At 45.8% G+C, this 22,682-nt stretch overlaps 1 protein-coding gene across 4 annotated transcripts in view; it reads right to left on the reverse strand.

The window, feature by feature from the left end:
- Positions 1 to 251: 251 nt before the first annotated feature.
- The window catches only part of LOC310870687 (stAR-related lipid transfer protein 13-like), a 121,810-nt gene continuing 99,379 nt past the window's right edge, over positions 252 to 22,682 (reverse strand). For all 4 annotated transcript variants that reach the window (XM_083781957.1, XM_083781958.1, XM_083781956.1 and 1 more), the window contains 14 exons: positions 21,977 to 22,058; positions 17,709 to 17,772; positions 15,345 to 15,724; positions 15,011 to 15,215; positions 13,819 to 14,708; positions 13,259 to 13,429; positions 11,561 to 11,720; positions 10,997 to 11,195; positions 8,919 to 9,132; positions 7,303 to 7,417; positions 6,721 to 7,017; positions 6,284 to 6,501; positions 4,650 to 4,826; positions 252 to 4,018 (listed from right to left, as the gene is read on the reverse strand). In XM_083781957.1, the coding sequence (XP_083638083.1) occupies positions 3,901 to 4,018; positions 4,650 to 4,826; positions 6,284 to 6,501; positions 6,721 to 7,017; positions 7,303 to 7,417; positions 8,919 to 9,132; positions 10,997 to 11,195; positions 11,561 to 11,720; positions 13,259 to 13,429; positions 13,819 to 14,708; positions 15,011 to 15,215; positions 15,345 to 15,724; positions 17,709 to 17,772; positions 21,977 to 22,058 (3,290 nt within the window). In that variant the 3' untranslated portion in view covers positions 252 to 3,900. The remainder of the gene's footprint in view (positions 4,019 to 4,649; positions 4,827 to 6,283; positions 6,502 to 6,720; positions 7,018 to 7,302; positions 7,418 to 8,918; positions 9,133 to 10,996; positions 11,196 to 11,560; positions 11,721 to 13,258; positions 13,430 to 13,818; positions 14,709 to 15,010; positions 15,216 to 15,344; positions 15,725 to 17,708; positions 17,773 to 21,976; positions 22,059 to 22,682) is intronic.

A 22,682-nucleotide genomic window follows, 5' to 3' on the forward strand; every position in this document is an offset into this window, starting at 1 on the left:
TCAGGCTGTGAAAGTGATGACATGTTCACCAGTGAGCTAATAGAGCCTGCCTGCTTGCTCAGGGCATTAATTGAATCTTGATGACCGTCGTCAAAATGTGTGTGTAAAAACAAGAAACAGGATTGTGTCAAAGGTCATGTGTCACCTGACCTAGACATGTAGGATCTAAATGCTCCAAAGAGCAGGGAGACCAAATACAACCACCCCGATTACATAAGTTATATTGTATTACGTTAACGTACTCTACCATATACAGATCGGACAAAGTTAGGTTTTATTCATTTAAAAACGTTACATAGTGCCGCTTTAAGTTATCATTGGGGATTTTACGGTGTATATCCAAACAGCACAAATGCAGGCACATATCCATACACATTATGCTTACGCACACACGCACGCACACACGCACGCGCACACACACACACACACACACACACACACACACACACACACACACACACACACACTTTCAAGCATGCTTCCCAGAAGCAGTGAAATGGTTACATGTCTTAGACATTGTATAACATGATAGCCAAAAGAGAAGAAAATAAAATAAAAACAAACGACAATAACAACGATACCATATAACACAATAATAGAATGATGATGATAATAATAATAATAACTTTTAAAATAATAATTCAATAGATAATAAAGATAAATCAACACTCACAACAATAACAAGAGTAGTTTAAAATCAACAGTGACGTTCAATCAAAACATTGGGGTCTACAAAGCATGACTTCAGACCTCTGTCGTCGGGTTAGTTTTCGGGTCGGGCTAACGTGCACCTGTGCCACACTTAGTTCCGCATGGACTTTGACCTTTGACCTGTGACCTGTACCCATCCTGCTCATTTCTTGGTTTGTTTGAAACCAGTGGTAAGTTGGTAACCAGTGTTGGTTAGTACACTATGTTTACGTTCCTTCTCTTAAGTTGGTAACCAGTGTTGGTTAGTACACTATGTTTACGTTCCTTCTCTTAAGTTGGTAACCAGTGTTGGTTAGTACACTATGTTTACGTTCCTTCTCTTGGTTTATTTTAAACCAGTGGTAAGTTGGTAACCAGTGTTGGTTAGTACACTATGTTTACGTTCCTTCCCTTGTAGTAGTGGGCTGACATCCAAGTGGGAAACAACCGGTGGTGGAAAGTATATTTACTCAAGTACTGTACTTAAATACATTTTTGTTGTACTTTACTTGACTTACTTACTTTACTTTTACTTCTACTCCGCTACATTTCAGAGGCAAATGTTGTACTTTTACTCCATTACAATAACTTGACAACTTTAATTAACGACTTCAACCCTATATACATTTCGGCCATTTGAAAATAGCTGATCTACAAGCTCACAATGCGTCACATTTATACATTTGAAAACTTGAAATGGGACACTCGTGCATAATGAGTACTTACTTTTGGTATTTTAAGTAAATTTTTATATGCCAATACTTTTATACTTTCACTCAAGTACATTTTGTATTCCAGACTTGTACTTGTAATGGAGTATTCAGGTGAACCTGAAGAAATTCCAAGGTGCTTGGATGTCGGCGCACTACTACAACTACAAGGAAATTAACTTTAAATATCTTAACTACTATTGAACCCCCTCCAAAGAGCACCTGTTTTCACTTACAGATAACTATACGGACCACGCAGCGCTTTCCCTCTTTTCTCTAGTCAATGTTGTAACCAGTGTTGATTTTGACAGCAAAGTATGATTTGGTTTTAGTCATATAGTCTTTTGAATAAAATTGAATTTAGTTTTAGTCATATTTTAGTCATCTGAAATGTTTTAGTTTTAGTCTAGTTTTTATCGACTAAATATCATAAGATTTTAGTCAAATGAAAGAGTGAAAGAAAGACCTGCAACGTAATAAAAAAATGTCTGCTGAAGAACCGGTACAACAGTGAAAAGCAGCACCCGCTGAAGCCAAATCTTTTCGCTGCACTCAGCTATTTTTTGGCAAAGACATTTATTTCATATGGTCCTAGTAGGAGGCCAAGTATATGGAGGTTTAAGTGGTTTAAACAGACTATTTTTTCCGGTGGCATAAAGACCAAGACCCAGGCACATTATACAGTACAGTGTACACCTACTGTACTGTACTGTGGGCTGGTGGAACTGAAGAGTGAACAGGTTGTGGTTTTACTGTAAGCGCGGTATTGACGTGGACGTGCGTGCCACCAGCTATGGTGCCACCACCACCGTCGGTTACAGTATAGCGCAGAAGAGACCCTTTTTTCCTGAGATTGCGATGACGTACCTTAATCCAACTGGGGCTCAATGACAACATAAGTGCACTATAGTCTATACAGACACGCTATAAGAGTTTTAACAAATAGGAAAAGGCTGATATAGATCAATATAGATGCGATAAGATTGATGTCATAATTTGTGATTGCTGTAGGCTCGTGGACCCCAGATCAGTGGGCTATGGGGCTCTATGTAAAGCAAAAAAAGAAAAGGGGAAAAAAAGAGTACATTTCAAAATATACAAAAATATATTTTGGACACATAATGTGGAAGAAAAATATATTTTGAGTAATAAAATATATTTGTGAAAATGTTTTTCCAGGGTCCAAAATACAACTTTTGTATATTTTGAAAACCTGCATGAGAAATATACAAGATTGTGAATAGAATAGTATATAATATAACAATATACAATTCTGCTGACACCAGTCACAATCAGTTCTCAATAGTTCTTAGGTCCAGTTATAGTGAGTTATATTTGAACCAGATAAGGTTGTATTTTAAATAACAGCTTAAAGACATGGAGTCACATTAGATTCCTCTAAATGACAGGAAATACAATTCTAGTGGGTCATGCCCATCTTTCACTCCACAATAAGAGCTCACTGAGCCTTCCTGTACGAGTTAAGTCTATGGTCTGAATTCACCCTCCCATGGTGGTGCTTTTCACTTCTGTGTTTCTATCTCAAACTTGAGAGCACCAAGTAGGTTGAAATCAACATTGTCGGGTCAAAAGGAGGTCTGTGATCCTCTCGCTTGCCTTCTGACTTCTCAAATATCCTCTCAAATGCAATTACAGTAATAGACAATGAGGTCTATGATTTACTGTTATGGGATGTGTAAATGAATTTACCAAAAAAAAGCCATATCTAATCATGGCCTTTTTCTGACGCGCACAGCGCAACATAAGATCTGGGAAGCTGCCCAGAATAATATCGCTGGCAAGCACTTTGCAGGAAATGGAAAAATGAAATAGATAAATAGCCCCTGATCCACACAATAGATCTCAGCCTCATCGTAATTGGCAAAACGTTCAAGTGGCAATTTCAGAAAAGCTCCATCCATCTGCTGAACCGTCTCTCTGTGAGGGTTTTAATATGGACAGTTAATGCAGTTTAATGTGAAACGCCTTGTGGTATTTAATGTGTCCTAATCTCTCAGATGGACCAGTGGCACTGGCAACGATGGATGCTTAATAACTTAAGCATGCTGTACAGTTTGAGATGTCCGTGTTCCTAATTCTAATTCTAGATTATTGGCACGTCAAATCACACAGTGTCATCATCTTCCCCCCAGGCAGCCCACACAGTTGCTATATTACAACGTCTCAGATGACCAGCTCTTCACCATCTTGTGTGTGGGTGAACTGGGAAATCAGGTCAGCGTAGTATCATTGCTCTCGGGCAGAAACCGCTTGTAGATCTGCTACGTTTGATTGTGAATTGGAATTGGAATCGGACAGAGACAATATACAACAGCTCAGCCCACGTAGGGAGGGATATGGTACAATAATCCACTGGTCCGAGTTCTAAGCCCACGTCCTGGTCTATTAAGAACACATGGTTCTCTTCCCGCTGACGGTAGATCCTTGGTCCCCCCTGACATAAAACACAGTGTTTCGTGGGAGTCGGTCGGGGTGGGGGTCAGTTCTTGGTCTCTGGGCTGGTCAGGTCTGGAGGTTGAAAGGATGAGCGGATCATCTGGGCTTCGTTAACGCACAAGTGACCGAAGGCCTTGTTGTACCACTCTGGAGACCTGCCCCTGTGGAAAACAACAACAAACAACACAAATGAGACCAGGGGGACAGCTGTCACTATTATGGACTTGGCGATTCATTGTTGCTCAAATAATTGCGCTTGACGATTTAATTGCATTTTAATTGTCGTTGAACATTGGAACATTTATGAATACAAAATAATATTTCTTCATGTGTTTTTAATCTCCGTGACCTCCTTCCTGCACAGGGTCGATATGACAAACTTATATATTTAATAACTTTATTAAAACTCTTATTTTCTATTGTACAGTGCCCTCCCTCCTCAATAGTTTATAGTTTAATACTTATTATCACATCATCATCATCAAACTTTCCACCATCAATGCGTTGAACGGGGACAAAATCACGTTTACTGCAGCATTCAATGCTCTGATTAACCCATTTTGGGCTGGAACCCCTTTTGTAGCAGGTCTACAAGCTCTACGAGCTTGTAGGTCTGCTATTTTGGAAAAATCGGGAAAATATTTATTTCAGAAAACTGGAGGATTTAGAAGACTTTTTAATTTATTTCGAGGTCAGGCCTAAATGGGTTTTAAACGTGATTTTGTCCCTTTCAATGCATTGATGAGGTCAAACATGGCATTGGAATCCGCTAACGAGGAAGTGCATATCAACCTGAGGTCCACCCGGCAGACGTGTGTCAGCCTGGTCTTCCCAGAAGCACAGAGTTCCAGGAGGTACTGTGACTCCAGGACCACTCCTCTGACGGCGCCCATGCGAGGGCTGTCCTCGTGTTCCACAGACACGCACACCAGGGCACACGAGCCCTTCCCCAGGTCCGTACGCCACGACCTGAGCAGAGGAATAGAGGTTTGGTTTTAGCGTGGGTGTTTTTTCTTTTCCTGCTTTTTGTTTAGAACGGACAGTGTTGAGCCTGGTATAAACCATCCCGGCGGTCACATGAATTCACTGGAAGAGCCCATCAGCATCTGCGCTTAGGGCCACATGATTAACTGATTGGGTCTTCCATATTCGTTTTTCGCCAAAACGCCCCCACCCAGCGCTTTGGGCCGAGACCGCTTGCAGAGGACACATGATGAAGTGAATTAATGTGATGGGATTGTTCACTAGGCTATCAATTACCTTAATTGCAATTAATTAACTAATACCTTGCATTGAATGTGTTACAGTAAGAACTGCCCCTAAAAGACAGGACAAATCAACATCTCGTGTCGGGTCTGTCATCATCATACACATACAGCAGTAGTTTTCAACCAGTGGTCCGGGGACTACCAGTGGTCCTTGAGGAGGTTCCAGGTGGTCCCCAACTAAATGATGGAGAGCTGGTAACCAAATGGACCCTTATAGAGCTTTAACTTTTGAGAGTGTAAAACGAAAGTGGGTTTAGTTTTACGCTCTCAAGAGTATTGTTAAACAGTACTACACAATTAGATAAATTATAAGAATTGTTATTTTGATCAACGTTTGCCTGTTATCTGTCAGGGTGCGATCAGAGGACCCAAAAGCAGTACGACCAAAAGGCAAGATTCAAAGTTCAGGATGTTTATTAAATTATAAACTTAAACTTCCCATAAAATGGGGCAGGCAAAACAAGGACACAGTAAACACCCTGACATGGAATGACGAACTGACAAGGGACTGAACAAACTGGGGTATATAAATAGACAAAGACTAACTAGACACAGGTGAACTCAAAATACAATCAAACACAGGACAAAGAGGACACAGGTGACTAGGATACAATAATCAGGTAGGAAAGACAGAACAGGAAACACAAACAAGAGGAGGCAGGAAGGCACAGAACAATACTACAAAACAAGATACACAAAACCAACCTGGTAACAAAAAACCAAACAGAACAAGACATGGCAAAATACTGAACATAAAACAACCACATCACCATTAAGGTCGAGCCACATATTAGTCCAGTGGTTTGGACCATGCTCAAATACAAAGGCAGAGGAGCGAGGCGTGACATTATCTCTCCTATGGTAGCACATCAATACAGCATGGAATTGTAGACAAACTCTAGCTTATTCAATGACAACAAATTATTCTTTAATTTTGGGTCTGAGAGGCTAAATGTTATCAAATGGTGGTCCGTGGCTCTAATGCCGAATAAATAATGAACCTTTAAATGAAAAGGGTTGAAAACCACTGACATAGAGTACACATACCCACTGACCTCAGTATACCACATAGTATGTATGTACCGGAAGTACTAGTACACACACACACACACACACACACACACACACACACACACACACACACACACACACACTGACCTCAGTACCACGTAGTCTGTGGTGGGCTGTGGCGCCATGCCTCGGCATGAGTACTGGTACACGTCCGTCTGTCTGTCCAGCACCTCCAGGACCTTCTCCTGCAGCACGTCGGTCTGCCACAGGGGGCGCTCTTTCAGGAGCCGGTGCAGCACGTCGCTGGGAGACGCCGGCACCTCCACGCACACGCGCCACCGCCGCAGCGGGTTCCCGTCCCCCACCTGACGCAACACACGCACACACAGGAAAATGGTCTTCACAATGTCTATTTCTCTATAGAGTCTATAGTACTACTTGCGAGAGACATTAAGGTCCTCACAAGTATACTGTAGTAACACACACACACACACGCACACGCACACACACACACACACACACACACACACACACACACACACACACACACACACACACACACACACACACACACACACACACACCTTCTTAGAGGCCAGCTCCGTATGGTCGTGGGCGGAGCGGGACAGCCAGCCTTTGCTCTTATCCTTGGCTTCCTTCAGCAGGCTCTGGATCAGTCCCTCCATGTGGGCGTGGTACGAGCCTTCCTCCTCGTCCTCCTCTTCCCCCGCCTCCTCCTCCTCCTCTTCCTCCTCCTCTACCTCCACCTCCGTCGCCCCGCCGTCCTCCTCCCCGCCCTTACACAGCTCGTCCAGCGGGGGCGCCAGAAGCTCCGCCTCCATGTAGGAGTTACGAGACTGAGTCACCATCTCCTCTGGGATCTGGAGGCGGGTGGAGAGGGAGAGGCGCATGCACACACACACGCACACGCACACACACACACACACACACACACACACACACACACACACACACACACACACACACACACACACACACACACACACCCATTTAAAAAAAAGTTGTGAAAATAGAAGATGTAGAAGTTGACATTGCAATGCTCTGTGACCTTGTACATCGGCTGTTTTCACTAGTTTGAGTCCCGGAGAGAGACATCATCATGTTTTCAGTGCTTTAGGTCTTGAGCTAACGAGTTTGAGACGCACCTGGAAGAGTCGGTGACACTCCTGGATCATGTGTGACAGGCCCTGCGTGGCAGCCAGGTTCTCATTCAGGTCCTTCTGGTCGGGCCGTCCCGTGGTGTACTTCCTCTGGATGGACCTGCAGGCAGGCACAGGGGTCAGGGGTCAGGCACAGGGGTCGTCATCGTCATGCTGGCTCGCGGTGGCCATTTTTGTCAAAAGCCAATTTTTGCCACGGACATGCGACTGGCTAATAATTACCAGAAACAAATAAGGAGCTAGCCCTGAATTACCATAACAGGTCTGTAACTCTGAGAGTATACAAAAGTTAAAGGGATATTTCACTTTCAAAAAAGCTTTTGGTCATTTCATCATCTACTCTAGCTTATGTGAACACCCCAGACAGTTTTTAAGTTGCTCAATTCAGTATTTAGATATTTGATATTCTTTATAGCTGCCCCGCCAACTTCCTATACAAACCCATTGTAATTTGTAACTCTATTTTAACCAGGATAGATTCAATACCCGTCTTTTGTTCTGGTGACTGGTATTGTCCTTCTAATACAGTATATGAGGGTGCCGTGTTTTTTCATTTACTTTTTCATTTATTTTTTATTATTTTTATTTATATTTTTTGTATTTGTCCTATGTCCTCCTGCTGGGGCCTGTTTCACGAAACTTGGATTAACTAATCCAGGATTTAGGCCAAAACCAGGCTTTTTCAATCCTGGTCTTTACAGCCTGGTTTATTCTGTTCCAGTAAAGCCAAGCGAGGCTCAGAATTGGCGGATTTGGCGAGCCGGGATCAGCAAACCTGGCTTTTTGTCTCTAGACCCAATCTGTGGAACACAGATTTACTGATCCTTCTTCTTCATGGGGTATTATGGCAGTTTGCATCCTTAATAGTTGCATTACTGCCCCCTTCTGTATATCTCAGTATCTTTACTAATCTATTCAAGACTTACTGATACAAGGACTTAAGCTTCTAAAATAAATACTGCTGCTGTAATTAAAGAGAGAACATACTCTCAATAGTGGATAGACTGAATGAGCATTAGTTTCCATGGTAACTAATGTAGCATCACTTTCATGAAACTGAATCAAGCCTCAACATATCCAGGTTAACTGGTTAAATTAATCTGGCAAGATTAACCAGCTTTCATGAAACCGGTTAATCGCTGATCCAGGATATATTAAGCCAGGATATGTGTTAAATCCCGGCTTAATCTCTAATCCAAGTTTCGTGAAACAGGCCCCTAGTGGGGCTTCTTTTCCAAAACAATTTGTTTTACACTCTCAAGAGTTAAAGCTCTATAAGGGTCCATTTGGTTACCAATTCTCCATCATTTAGTTGGGGACCACCTGGAAACCCCTCAAGGACCACTGGTAGTCCCCGGACCACTGGTTGAAAACCACTGCTGTATGTGTATGGATGATGACAGACCAAAGATAATTGGGTTTCAAAATAAGAACATTATAATGATGCGTAAAAACATTAGCCATGGTCAATGTGTATGTGTGGTCACCTTGGCGACAGCCATGGTCAATGTGTATGTGTGGTCACCTTGGCGACAGCCATGGACCATGTGTATGTGTGGTCACCTTGGCGACAGCCATGGTCAATGTGTATGTGTGGTCACCTTGGCGACAGCGCGTCACTCTTCAGGATGTTGAGGTGGAACAGCGAGGGTCCCAGACACACCGCCAGGTTCATGGGGGTCATCTGGTTCTCCTCCACGCAGGAAGTGACATCACGCAGGAAGCACAGCAGCGTCTGCAGCACCTCGCGGTTCTCGTCCGACATCAGCAGGATGGCCGCTCTCACGGCCTGCAGCCTCTGGTCCTTGGGGACGTCTATAAAAAGACCACATGGAAAAATGACTACCCGCATTCTTTACGTATAAGTAAAAGTATCAATACTGCAATGTAGGAATACTCAGGTTCTAAAAAGTCCGGAATTCGAAATGTACTTGAGTAAAAGTACAAAAGTATTGGCATAAAAATGTACTCAAAAGTACCAAAAGCAAATATGAAAATAGCAGATCTGCTATTTTCAAATTAAATCTTCAAAGTAACTATTTTTCAAATAAGTGTATAGTGGAGTAAAAGTACAATAGTTGGATTCGAGATGTAGTGGAGTAGAAGTAAAAGTAACAGTACTCAAGCAAAGTACAAATACCTCAAATTGTACTAAAGTACAGTACTTGAGTAAATGTACTTAGTTACTTTATACCACTGGAAAAAGACCAGAGAGGAAACATCTAAACTCTCTAAACATCTGAACCACTTAAAGATCCCTATTATACTGTGTTGACCGGAGTACCCCAGGGGTCTATACTGGGCCCCCTCTATATGCAGATCCCTATACATTATATACTCAGGGTAGGGCATCCGGGACCCCTAGGGGGTCCTCAGAGAATCTGCCACCATTGTGTGATGGTGGCAGACTTGAATGCCTATTTTGGGGGGAACGTACATTAGCCGAAAGTAGACGATCTACAAGCTCACAATACTGTACAGATGCGCTGTGAGTAACAACGCATCTGTATTGTGACTTGTGACTGAGCTTGTAGATCGGCTACTTTTGGCCAAGAGGTTTGGCATATAGGGACAAAAGAGCAGACCAAGTACCGAGCCAAAGGTCAAGTTTACAAAGTAGTGAGGGTTCAGTCAACAAACGATAAAACATGATTTTATACAATATAGTGGGGTCCCTGCTTCATCTCTATCATTCTCAGCTATGGGAGGTGTAAATCGCTCTGGATTAAGAGCGTCTGCTAAATGCCTAAATTGTAAATTGTTGGTCCATGGCGGTCCATGGCCTGAAAATCGTTGAAGACTCATATATAGTGAATTATGTCTATATTATTTGTTTAAATTAATTTGTGTGTATTTCTGGTTATCATGTTATATTGATTATGGCATATTTTAATGCATTACTTTTTCGCCATTTAGGATAATCGTTTTTGTGTTTGGTACATAAATGTGTATATTATGGTCTATTGGTTCTTTATTTCCTTTTTTGCTAAAAAAATGTTTTGCTATTTTCGTATTGCTAAATTCTTTACTTTTAATGCACTGTAAAAGATCTTAATTGTACTTTGACCCCAAGGTTAGGGTTACTTTGTGTCCGGGTAGCTCAGTCAGTAGAGCACTCGCATTTCGACCACACGGTCATGTGTTCGATCCCGGGCACTGCCAACTCAGTGTATGTTGAATGTTGAAGCTGCCACTACCTACTGGCAAAATGTGGAATTGCAGCACTTTCATGGAGGTGGACAGACGTTCATGACGCCAAGTGTGTAAGCCCGGACCTCAAATTTCAGTTCCGGGGCTAGGCTAGGCTAAACTTCCGCTCGCTCGAGCCATTGAGTTATAATTGTACTTCCGTCAGTCTTCCGGGTGCTTCAAAACGCCACTGAGCAACTTCTATTGAAATGAATAGCGGGGGGGCGGGGCTAACGCTCCAGTTCGGTCTCTATCCTTTTATTACTTTATGGTAAGTCCTGGGAGCTGATGGTAGGTGTTGCGCTCCACCTCAGCATTCCATCTCCCAGAGGTCTAGCGCATTGAAACGGGGATAGACTCCCACACCCTGGCTGATACTCTGACTCTGACTAATTTGACCCCAGGAAGAATAGTCACTGCCATGGGGATCTAAAGTAAACAACCACTATAAGAAGAAGAGCACATACTGTAGCACTGTACAGTAACTTACACTGGTATATGTGCAGGAAGGTCTCGCCCAGCTTGCTGGTGAGCAGCGGTTCGGGCAGGTCTCTGAAGAACTGCTTGACCATGTCAGCCACGTCGTACGCAGACTGGTCCTCTAGAAGCACGCGGTCCGGGGACAGCTCACACTGCTGCCTGAGCGCCTGGATGCGAGACTTCACCCCCGACTTACGAAACAAGCCCACCTGAGATATACCGCACACACACACACACACACACACACACACACACACACACACACACACACACACACACACACACACACACACGTGCACACAGAAGATGAAACAAGTGGGGGGTAGGGTAAGTATGGTGCTTTAGAATGGTTCTCAAACTTTTCAGGCCGTGACCCCCATTATTATTCCATCAAGGCCTGTCAACATTCATTTTTGGCGATTAAATTAAACTGGACTAAAACTAAAACATTTCAGAAGACTAAAATATGGCTGTAAATAAATTGAACTTTATTTAAATGACTATCACTAGACTCTAGAGTGAGGGTACAGCCTAGGTGTGTGTGTGTGTGTGTGTGTGCGTGTGCGTGACAGACCTGGTCCAGGCAGTGTGTCCGGAGGTGTTCCAGAGCCTGCTGCAGACAGCGAGGCAGAGGGTGACCACAGCGCTGCACGTGCACGATGAGGGGGACGCCAAACACACTCCTGTCCCTGTAGTCTGGAACCTTCATTCTCTTCATGAACTTTGGCACAGACCTGCACACACCATGCAGAGAGCATCGGTTATTATGGTCTGCGGGAAAATGAGACCGCAGCGAAATGTGTTCGACTCACTTTAACCCAATTTAATGCATAGCGTTATATAAACTAGAGGGCGGACTGCTATTCATTTCAATGGAAGTTGCTCACTGGTCATTTGAAGCACCCGGAGTACGCTCTATTTCGGCATTTTCTTGATTTGGGCTCCATAGTTTGGTGAGCAAGTGTTAACTCGCCTGAACGCGCCTCGATCCATCCATGAACGAGCGCTCTGTGTTCATCACCAGCTGTGTGCTCTTTTGATCGTGCATGTACAGTACATCGCCCGCCTGCAATTCCAGCTTTGCCCAGTAGGGTTAGTCAGCTGCACTGTTTCCCAGCCGCTCTGGGGGACTGACTTTATGCTTCAGCTATTCAAAGACGGCCGATCTACAAGCTCACAACACGTCAGGACACAGCTCGTTGTGAGGTTGCAGATTTACTGAAAGATCTTTGGAATAATTTTGAACACATACAACATCTTTTGTAGAGGGATGTAGAGGGTCAACTGTTAGGGTGGGGGGGGGGAGAGATAGAGAGAGAGAGAGAGAGAGAGTGCGTGCGTGCGTGCGTGCCTGCCTGCCTGCCTGCCTGCCTGCCTGCCTGCCTGTCTGCGTGCCTGTGTGCCTGCCTGCGTGCGTGCCTGCATGCCTGCGCGCGTGTGTGTACAGTGGAAAGAATGTGTTTAAGTGAGAGAGTGAGAGGTCTGGACTGTGAAGAAATCACACATATTATTCCAGGCAGGGACTTTCCATCTCTGACCGTCTGATGATGTCACTTCCTGTGTATTCTGTAAACTAACAGTACAATGGAATGTGTGAAATTATGAACAAATAATAGTAGCCACACGCACACACATGCACGCACACACGCACGCAATCCTGTGTGTTAACTAAAGTCAGACGGTGAGAAAATGAATACTTTGGATTCAAACGGGTCCATTTGTATACTGTCAAATCAACACAGGCAGAATTAAGGCTTAAAGGAGAAATCCAGACCAAAACACATGTACCCTGAACTGAATCAGCCTCTAATCCTGGCTCGTGGTTGACAAACAGTGCATGTGTGAGTACCAGAACACTGTTAATAGACCATTCATTATATACTTAGTCACTGCTTGATGTATTTAACCTCATGTTTACTGTAAAAATATAGTTCTAAAAGGTGGATGGCAGAGTTCACACCAACTATTAGAAAAACACAATAATTGTGTTTGTTCAGAACAACAATGGTGAACGATATAGTTATAGTGCTCAGTGTGAACGAACCCCACACATTTAGGCATTTAGCAGACGCTCTGTCTGCTAAATGCCTAAATTGTGAATTAGCTATTAGAGAACAGTGTGAAAAGTACCGCTCAAAAGCTGCAAGGAACAAAGAATATTGCAAAGCCATTGTCTTCAAAATGACTCTATGAAAGGCTGTCAGTATGTGCACTTGTTTGTGCTCGTAAAATATGCATGCACGTGTGAGTGTGTTTGTGCACGTGTACTCACCAGGTCCATCCATGTTTATTAGACATGGAGTATTTCTCCATGATGGCTGTGAGGCGGAGCAGGGAGAACTTGCGCAGCAAGCTGAGCTGGCCTGCTGATTGGCTGCTGATTTGCAGCGAGGACCCTGGTTGGCTGAGCGGGTCGGACATCCTGAAACTCGGCCACCGTAACCTGATTGGATGACGAGAAAGGAGAAGTGGTCAGAATGTGCAGGGGGGGATATTCAGTTTGCGTCAGAACATGCATCTGAAAATATATTTGGGTCCTGAGCCCGACAACCTTTGCTGTGTGTCTTCCCCCGTTTCCTCTCAAACTACTATATATCTATCATTAAAAAAGACAAAAAGACACAAAAGGGCAGATGGGTTTTTCTGCCAGACTATGGGTCTCCCATTGGCTTATAGGCAGCCTAGAGGCAGCCAATCATGAAAAAGTGTCCACTAATGTCGTCCTTACGGTCGCTAGTAGAGAAGTAGCAAATGTAGTCCGGGAGCTTTTCAAGCACCTGGACAAAGTCAACATGGCATACCTAGTTCTATGTGGTCAGATCCAGATCTTACCGCGGTCTGGTGAGAGAAGCCCCGACCCCAGAGTCTCTCCTCTCCCTGCTGGCGGTCCCCGTGGAGTCGCTGTCGTTCAGGGAGACCCCGTCTCGCTCTCCCTCGCTGGGCGTGGCCGTCCCCTCCCTCTCCCCCTCCGTCCCCTCCCCGTCGCCGTCCCCCTCGGGCAGCACGCTGCGAGACCAGTGGTCCACCAGCTGCTGCAGGCCGCTGACGTGTTGCAGCACGTCGTCCAGATGTGGGAACATCTGGTCCTCCTTCTCCAGGTCCATGAGGTCGCCCGTGCTGGCGTACAGGTGCGACCCCGGCACGTTGTCGTAGACGCTCACCCTGCTGCCGCGCGGCGCCCCGGGGCAGGGCGGCTTCTTGGAGAGAAGGCCCACCGCCCCCTTCGTCCCCGCCTTCGCCCCGCCCCCCGACGACCAGGCCTCGCCGGGGCCCAGGAGGAGAGGCGGGTGACGCCGGCGCCCCTGGGGGTCGTTGGGGGCGAGGCTCTCTATGGACAGGGCCTTGGGGAAGGTGCCCGGCTTGTGGTCCTTGGGGACGTGGACCAGGAGGTTCTCGTACGAGCGGAACTGGTTCCTGTAAAACGGGCTGGCGCAGGCGCCGGTGCCTTCTGTCCGTTTCCCCTGAGAGGGAAGCTCCATGTCCTCCAGGTAGATGCTTCCTCTCTTGCTAGCCGCGCGCCGTGGCTTCTTCCGCGCGTTCTCCTTCTCGCCGCCCGTCGGCGTGCTGCAGCTCAGCACCAGGCGGTCCACGTCGCAGATGTCGGGCGAAGGCGGGGCTTCGCCGGCGACTCCCCAGTCCTCCCCCTCGCCGAGTCCGACGCCGCCGCGGGACTGTGTCGGGCTGCCGCCTTCCAATTGGCTGATGGGCGTGCACTGGAGGACCTGCGGGTTGAGGGAATTTCACTTGGCGATTAATGATCACACAAATAATAGCCGTTAACGATTGAATTGTGTTTTTGGCGTTGAACACCGTCACATAATTTGAAGTTACACAAGGCAGATATGATTACTCACATATTAACTTTATACTTTAATAGGAAATAGCTGATCTGCTATTTCCACTATTTTTGAAAATGTTTGAAAACATGTGAACATTTTTCAAAATGGAAACGATCATGACGATTATGCAAAAAGAACAATTGCGAACAATTGCGATTATGTAAATAATGGTGACGGGCCTATACCTGCAGGGCCTGCGGCTCCGCCCCCTGCAGCACGGGCTCGCCGATGACGAGCGGCGGCCGGCGGCCGGACACCTTGCGGCGGGTGGAGGTCGGCCCCCAGGTACGCATCATCTCCATGCGACGCAGGAAGTCCTTGGCCCGGCTGCGGCCCACGGACCCGCCGTGGCGGCTCTTGGAGGGCAGGGAGTTGTAGTGCGGAAGGTCCCTGCGAGGGTTAAGGCCAAGTGGGAACTCATTATTTACAATTAAAGGAAACTGAAATAAAAAAACAAATGAAACTTCAGTGAAACTGTATTGTGTGTTTGCAAAACTAACAGACAGACAGTCTACTGACCTGGTAGGCAGAGTGTTGTGGTGGTGGTGGTAGGAGGCAGACAGCGATGCCATGGACACAGAGTCGGGCAGGATGGAGTCCTCGCTGTGCAGGGAGGAGATCTCGGTGGCCTCCTGCTCGCTGAGGTCGGTCAGGACGCTCTCTCTGCTCCCCCCCGCCCCCTCCTCCGCTCTCCCTCCTCCTCCTCCTCCTCCCCCCCGCCGCGGGGGGCTGCTCCCTCCTCCTCCTCCTCCTCCTCCCCCTCCGCCGCCGTCGACCTCGGCACCGCTGACGTCCAACAGGAAGTGGATGTCCTGGAGGCGGGACCAGCGGCGGCTGCTCCACTCGAACGTCCACCTCTTGCTGATGGCCAGAGGGTCGTCTTCATCCGAGTCATCAGGCTATGGAGACGAGAGGTGGAGAGAGAGAGAGAGAGAGAGAGAGAGAGAGAGAGAGAGCGAGAGAGAGAGAGAGAGAGAGAGAGAGAGAGAGAGAGAGAGAGAGAGACACACACACACACACACATAGATAGAGAGAGAGATAGAGAGAGGGGGAGGATTAGAGGGAGAGTGATAGAGTGAAGGATGGAGACGCTATAGCTATAGTAAGATCCTCATCATCACATCAACCATCCACTAGGGGGCGTCAAAGGGCTGCTTTGAGCACATGTTTTACAGCACAGTGCAGACAGAAGGAGCCTTCATTTAAACCACATATGTAGCTCTGACAGTACAACAGTAAACAGAGAATCCCACACAGTCACTTTACTGTACAAGTTCGCAAAACGAAGGAGAGAAAAAAAGACACAGCGTGGAATTAGAAGAATGAATGCGTCCATTCATGGAAGCCGGGCCTGCGCAGCACATCATGTTCCCTTAGACAACATCAATAAATGCGAGCGTTCCTGTAAGCATACCTGCCAACACTCCTGATGGTAGACATGTCTCCTGATGTTTGGACCATAAAATGCACCAGAATACCAGTGGTGTAAAGTAACTAAGTACATTTACTTAAGTAGTATTAAAGTACAAATTTGAGGTCTTTGTACTTTACTTGAGTATTTCCAACTTCCAATACTTTCACTTCTACTCCACCAAATCTGGGATGTAAATATTGTACTTTTACATTTATTTGGAAACTTATTTACTTCTATAGTTACTTTGTAGATTTTGATAATTATTGCAAAACATACAGAAACCACCAGAAACCACTTGAAAATAGGAGATCTACAAGCTCACAGTGCGTTGCTATGCGACACATTGTGAGCTTGTAGATATGCTATTTTCAAAAGACTGAAAACCTTAATGGAACATTCTGCATAATGAGTACTTTTGATACTTTAAGTACATTTTGACGCCAATACTTTTTTACTACTTGTTCACTTGTAACAGAGTATTTCTACATAGCAGCATTGATACTTTTACTTAATTGAAAAATGAGAGTAAATTTCCACCACTGTGGCCTATACCTAACCTGACGCTGCCAGATCCAAGAAGCTTGCTACACAAATTTGTTTCACAGCTTATTGGGATCTGGGATCTCGGAAGCAAATTCGATGACGGGGCTGTTCCTTTTTTTCAAGATATTTGGTAGATGATTGGATGGGACCGTCTGTCTATCACCGTGTGGGCGTGCAAACCCAACCAATAATATTGACGTGTCTATAATTATAGCTTCACATCCGGTTTCGCACATATCCCGCCCTTAGCTCACGTTGATTGGTTCGAACCACGGAGCGGTTCGGTGTTAGCTCAACTCCCTGAGAGATTCCAGATGGATGCTGTGTTGGGGAACATGGTTACCCAATACCGCCCCCATCTGGCAGAGTCAGGTTAGCCTATACCCACATTTATTTTTTTAAGATATTTGATCTGGCTTTCACCTTTATTGTATTTTTTAGGTGCACACTGCCAGACTGGATTACCAGCCAAGGTGCCCAGACGGCACTGCCAGCCGCCCGGGCCCACATTGTTTTGGACCTTACAACAATCATGTCTACTGTATGTATCAGAACCTTGTCTTTACTCATTAAAACCCCCTTTACCTTTCCATGTTAGCAATTTTGCGTTACTTTGCTTTTTACGCTTTCATGCCCCCCCCCCCCCCCCACCCCAATGTTTTGGTATCTAGACATGCCCTACAGAAATTGTATGTTATAATTACTATTATTATTTTAATGTATTATCTGTGGTAAAAGGGTAGCTGTATGGGTGTGTGTGTGTGTGTGTGTGTGTGTGTGTGTGTGTGTGTGTGTGTGTGTGTGTGTGTGTGTGTGTGTGTGTGTGTGTGTGTGTGTGTGTGTGTGCGTGTGCGTGTGCGTGTGCGTGTGTGTGTGTGTGTGTGTGTGTGGCGGGGGGGAGGGGGGGTGCAAAATGGCAGACTTACTTTCTTCTTGGTGTGGCTGACGTCAAGTTTCATGGAGGCACACTTGTTTAGGGTATTGAGGCGTCTGTAACACATTTAATTCAATTTAATTTCATAAACTCTAATCGCAATTTAATTTCATATCGTCTGTGTCGGGTGGAAACCTCATGTCCAAAACTTTAACTTTTCAGTTTCTGTATGACACAGTGGTATGATGCAACTAGAGCATGAATTAACAAACAAAAAGCTAAGAAGTTTCTACCACAACAGCAATGATCTCATCTATTCACATCTAATCTCAGTTCTTCAAATCACAATAAATAACTCATCTCACTGGAAGTCCAAATTAGTTCTCTCTCGGTGAGTTAATAGCGATTAAATGCGTTAACTCGGACAGCCGTAGTTTGGTTGAGTTCAGAGATAACAACAAGAACAAGACAAATGCGAAAGTAACGCTTTGTTTGCCGTGGGCAGGCGACCAATATTTCCAAACCCTCTACTGTTACTCCAGCTTTGAACTCCATTTATATTCAGGGTTTGTGAAGCACACGCTCCATAAATGAAGCATGTGATTGCGTGGCGTCTGAGATCAAAGGGTGACGTAAACTCTCTGTTTTATTTTCAAAGGCTCTGTTCAGGAGCAGCATGAGAGCCAAATGTACAAGAATAGAAAATAACATAATTAGCTGTTAGTCTGTGGAGAGGAGCAACCACAGTGTATGATATTCCTCTCATGACCCCCGCCCCGGGGGCCTGCTGGCCTCAAACGCCCCCCCGCCCCGTCTCTCTTCTCTCTGAAACTCTACCACCAGGATGAGCCTGTGTAGGGTGGATGAATCTGGGTCCTTAATTACACATCAAGCTATTATGGGGCGCCGATGGCGTATACTCCGTATATCCCTAGTGGTTAAGGTGCATTTCACATACAGTAATAGGCTCTAATGCAGCGCGCCAGCACGCCGAGGGTTTGATTCCCGAGACTGGCGGCCATTCCTGCATGTCTCTCCCCATGTCTCTCTCTCCCTGTTTCCTGTCACTAGTCTCTAGTCCGCTGTATCCTAATGGAGGCAGAAAAACTATTACTTTGGTGATGCCTCATTCATATAGGTTGATGCTTTTATTTGCAGCGAAAACGTTCACCTAGTTTCGGAAAATAATATTACGTCACTATATCGGCATGTAATATTCGCGTGGGGACAGAGTGGCATTCCGACGCACCGCCATTCCGACACACTCCACACTCCACACTCACCCTTGGCTCCCGACATGCGTTGCCGGTTAGGTTAAGTAAGACTCACCCGTGGCTTCCCTGTGAGGTTAGTGTTAGGTTAGGGTTTGGGGTACGGTGTCGCGGTTAGGGACAGGGTTAGTAATGCATAGCGGTCTTCGGAATACCGGTGTGTAACAATGTTCTATACTCTTGAGTCTTGACACAAAACAGCCGTTTAAATGAATGCAAATGCATTAATCACAGGAAATAAATGCTCCAGGTGTGTTCAAGGACCTGGAACACTAGGAAAACATTCACCAAAAAGAACAGATGTACAAGCTCACAAGTTTACAACGCATTGTCTGGTTAAGGTTTGATTGTATAAGGATAGAATGAGTACATAATGACATCTATTCAACGTGGTAGAGAAGCAGATGTTTATCTTGTGACACATTTGGAACGGGTACCGAGACCGTATACTCACTCAGACAAGCATCGTCTAAGGGCAGCATAAATACATACCGAATACCATACACAGACAACAAACCATGCATAGTTACTGTTCTAGATAAAACCTCAACGCCAGACATCTTTCACGGTGGCTAAAACATGTTTTTTTTGTGAGGGGCGTTTCACACTTTATGACCTTTCTATCAATGGGTAAGTGTTAGGTGTTCCTTTCTTTCTCAGAGCCTCTAATAGCAACGTGGGCATGGCTTTCTTTGTTCACTGTTTACATTTCCTACGTTCACAAAGTACACACTGGCAGATGGCACATTGGGCCATTTCTGTTCCAAATATAACATGGGAAAATGACAATGGGTGTGTGTACACAGGGATTAAAGCAAAAATAAGGGCCAAGTCCTAATATGCAACTTGTGAAACAACGTGAAAGGAACCCCCACACACTAGCGTTATGTTTCAGAAAGGAGCCCCCATACACTTAGCCTGGCTAATAAGCCAGACTCAAATCACACTGTCGTGTGGTATTTGAGTCTGGAGATGCTGTGTATGGATCTTGTTTCCTGGGGGGTGGGTTCAAACATTTTCTCTTTGACGCAATTGGTCAGAGCTACTGTCAGTCAAAGGACTCAAGCATTGAATGTCACTGTACCAAAGCCCGCCCATATTGCATACTGTTTGGCCACACCAGCTCTCTGGTGTAGGAAATGGGCGTACAATTGAGCCTCTCCAGACCGTAATCCGCCGGCAGGGATTTGTTTTTGTTGCCAACGGCTGATTCGGTCTGGCTTATTAGCCAGGCTACCATACACTATAGCGTTATGTTTCAGAAAGAAGCCCCCATACACTAGCATTATGTTTCAGAAAGGAGCCCCCATACACTAGTGTTGTTTCAGAAAGGAGCCCCCATACACTAGTGTTATGTTTCAGAAAGGAGCCCCCATACACTAGTGTTATGTTTCAGAAAGGAGAGAGAGAAAAAGAGAGAGAGAGAGAAAGATGGTGTAACATATCTCATTGCGTGTTAATGGCCTCGTGGTCAGCACTCCAGGGGATCTGATGTGAAGTCTATGACAGAAATGCCCTTATTACCACGCCCTGTGTGCCACCAGATAGAGAGAGAGAGAGAGAGAGACGGGGTGGTGGAGGGGTGGTGGTGCGTGCGTGCGTGGTATAAAAATAAACTTGAATGTGAGGGAAGTGAGTTTATTTAGGCAAGAGGACGAGAGGAGGGGAGGAGAGAACAATACTTCATGGACTATCAATATTGTAGTCAACTTATAAGTCGAAGAAATGTGTCGACTAATCGTCGATTATTTATTAAGCGATGCTGCAGGAACTCGCCTACAGGGCGATTTCCGAAAGCAACGCAGAAGTGCATTAATGACGTTAAACCACCCTCTCGAGTGAAATATTGCAATTATACAACAGTTACCCTTAAAACTAAGAAAATCGCGGATTTTTTTTTAATGACCCCAGAAACTAGCTAGCATAGCCACCGAGTATGCTGCGCTCTGGGAGAACAGAGCAGCTGAATTATTTGTTTTGATTAGCCGTTCCATGATGCTGGTTTGAAGCACGGCTAGAAGGCTGTTTCAAAATATCAGATTACTTCTTCGAAATGACCTGTTGTATAATCAAATTTCTGTGGATCTTGTAATGTTGGTTAAAAACGCTCAAAAACAGGCTGGCAGTTGGCCATGTTTGATGGCCAAAAACGTGATAATATGGACATAAGAGTTTTCTGCCCGACAGCAACAACCCTCTGTATTAGTAGTGGTGTTGAGGTCGAGGCAGATCAAAGGGGGGAGAGAGAGAGAGAGAGAGAGAGAGAGAGAGAGAGAGAGAGAGAGAGAGACACCAGGGGCTATAGTAGTGGGACCTCATTAACTGTCTCAGTCAGACGCCTGATGATGAAGGGATTGGAGTTGCAGTCCCTCCGGGCCGGCACTCCCAAGTCCTTCTGGTTTACTTTGAATTGATAAAGGCACAGGCAGCATGCATACAATAATACATAATCTAGAGACCTCAGACCCCCAGCTATTCATTTCAATGGAAGTTGCTCACTGGCGTTTTTTGTGGGACCTGGAAGAGCGCTCTACTTCTGCATTTTCTCGATTTGAGAATGCGGAAGCATGCTCCGTGTTAAACCCATAATCAAACTCTGCTCTTTTGCTCGCGCTACATGCGCGGGCAAAACCGCCCGCCCGCAGTTCCAGCTTTGGCCAGTAGAGTGGGGCGGCTTCAACGGTGGCCAGCCGCTCTGGGGGCCTGAAACGGACGTGTTTCATGCGCTACGAGCCTACGACCTTCCTATCTCACAGTATCACGCACGCGGAGCGGAGGAAGGGCGTGAAGTGTGCACGCTCACACTGGAGGCCCCGGAGGATAGCAAAGGAAATGGAAGTCTTGAACACTGTGGAAGGTTTGATGTCAGAATGGGATGCATGGGGTTTAGCATGGCGAATGTGTGTGTGTGTGTGTGTGTGTGTGTGTGTGTGTGTGTGTGTGTGTGTGTGTGTGTGTGTGTGTGTGTGTGTGTGTGTGTGTATGTGCATGCGTGCGTGCGTGCGTGCGTGCGTGCGTGCGTGCGTGCGTGCGTGCGTTTTATTCTTACCGACACAGAGGCTCGACCAAGTCCCTGTCCAGGAAATCGTGGTCCCTCTTCACAGAGGAAATGTCAATCGGAAACTGAGAATCTGAGAGAGAGAGAGAGAGAGAGAGAGAGAGAGAGAGAGACATAGAGAGAGAGAGCAGCATGAATTATGACATATTTGACACACATGTGTGCGTGAACGAGCACACACACACACACACACACACACACACACAGCTTGAAATAGGAGGAGTGACTCACTCATGTTTCTAAAATACCCTCCTGATATGATCGGCGGAGGACATGTATCTTCTGACTCATTAGAGTGACCACATACACACACATAGGCCTACTCTACGGACAACCCTGATGCATTCTAAACAGGACATCCTCTAGGCCGATGACAACTTCCTGTGTCTATAAACTCCACACAGTACAGTACTGACCTCCACACACACCCAGCCTCCTGGACCCACCAATGATGCACCCTAGACCCGCTGACTCCTCCCACTAGAGCTCCACACCCAGCCTCCTGGACCCACCAATGATGCTCCCTAGACCCGCTGACTCCTCCCACTAGAGCTCCACACCCAGCCTCCTGGACCCACCAATGATGCTCCCTAGACCCACTGACTCCTCCCACTAGAGCTCCACACCCAGCCTCCTGGACCCACCAATGATGCTCCCTAGACCCGCTGACTCCTCCCACTAGAGCTCCACACCCAGC

This window comes from Protomyctophum parallelum (assembly GCF_964188405.1).
Source record: "Protomyctophum parallelum genome assembly, chromosome: 1".
Taxonomy (NCBI): Eukaryota; Metazoa; Chordata; class Actinopteri; order Myctophiformes; family Myctophidae; genus Protomyctophum; species Protomyctophum parallelum.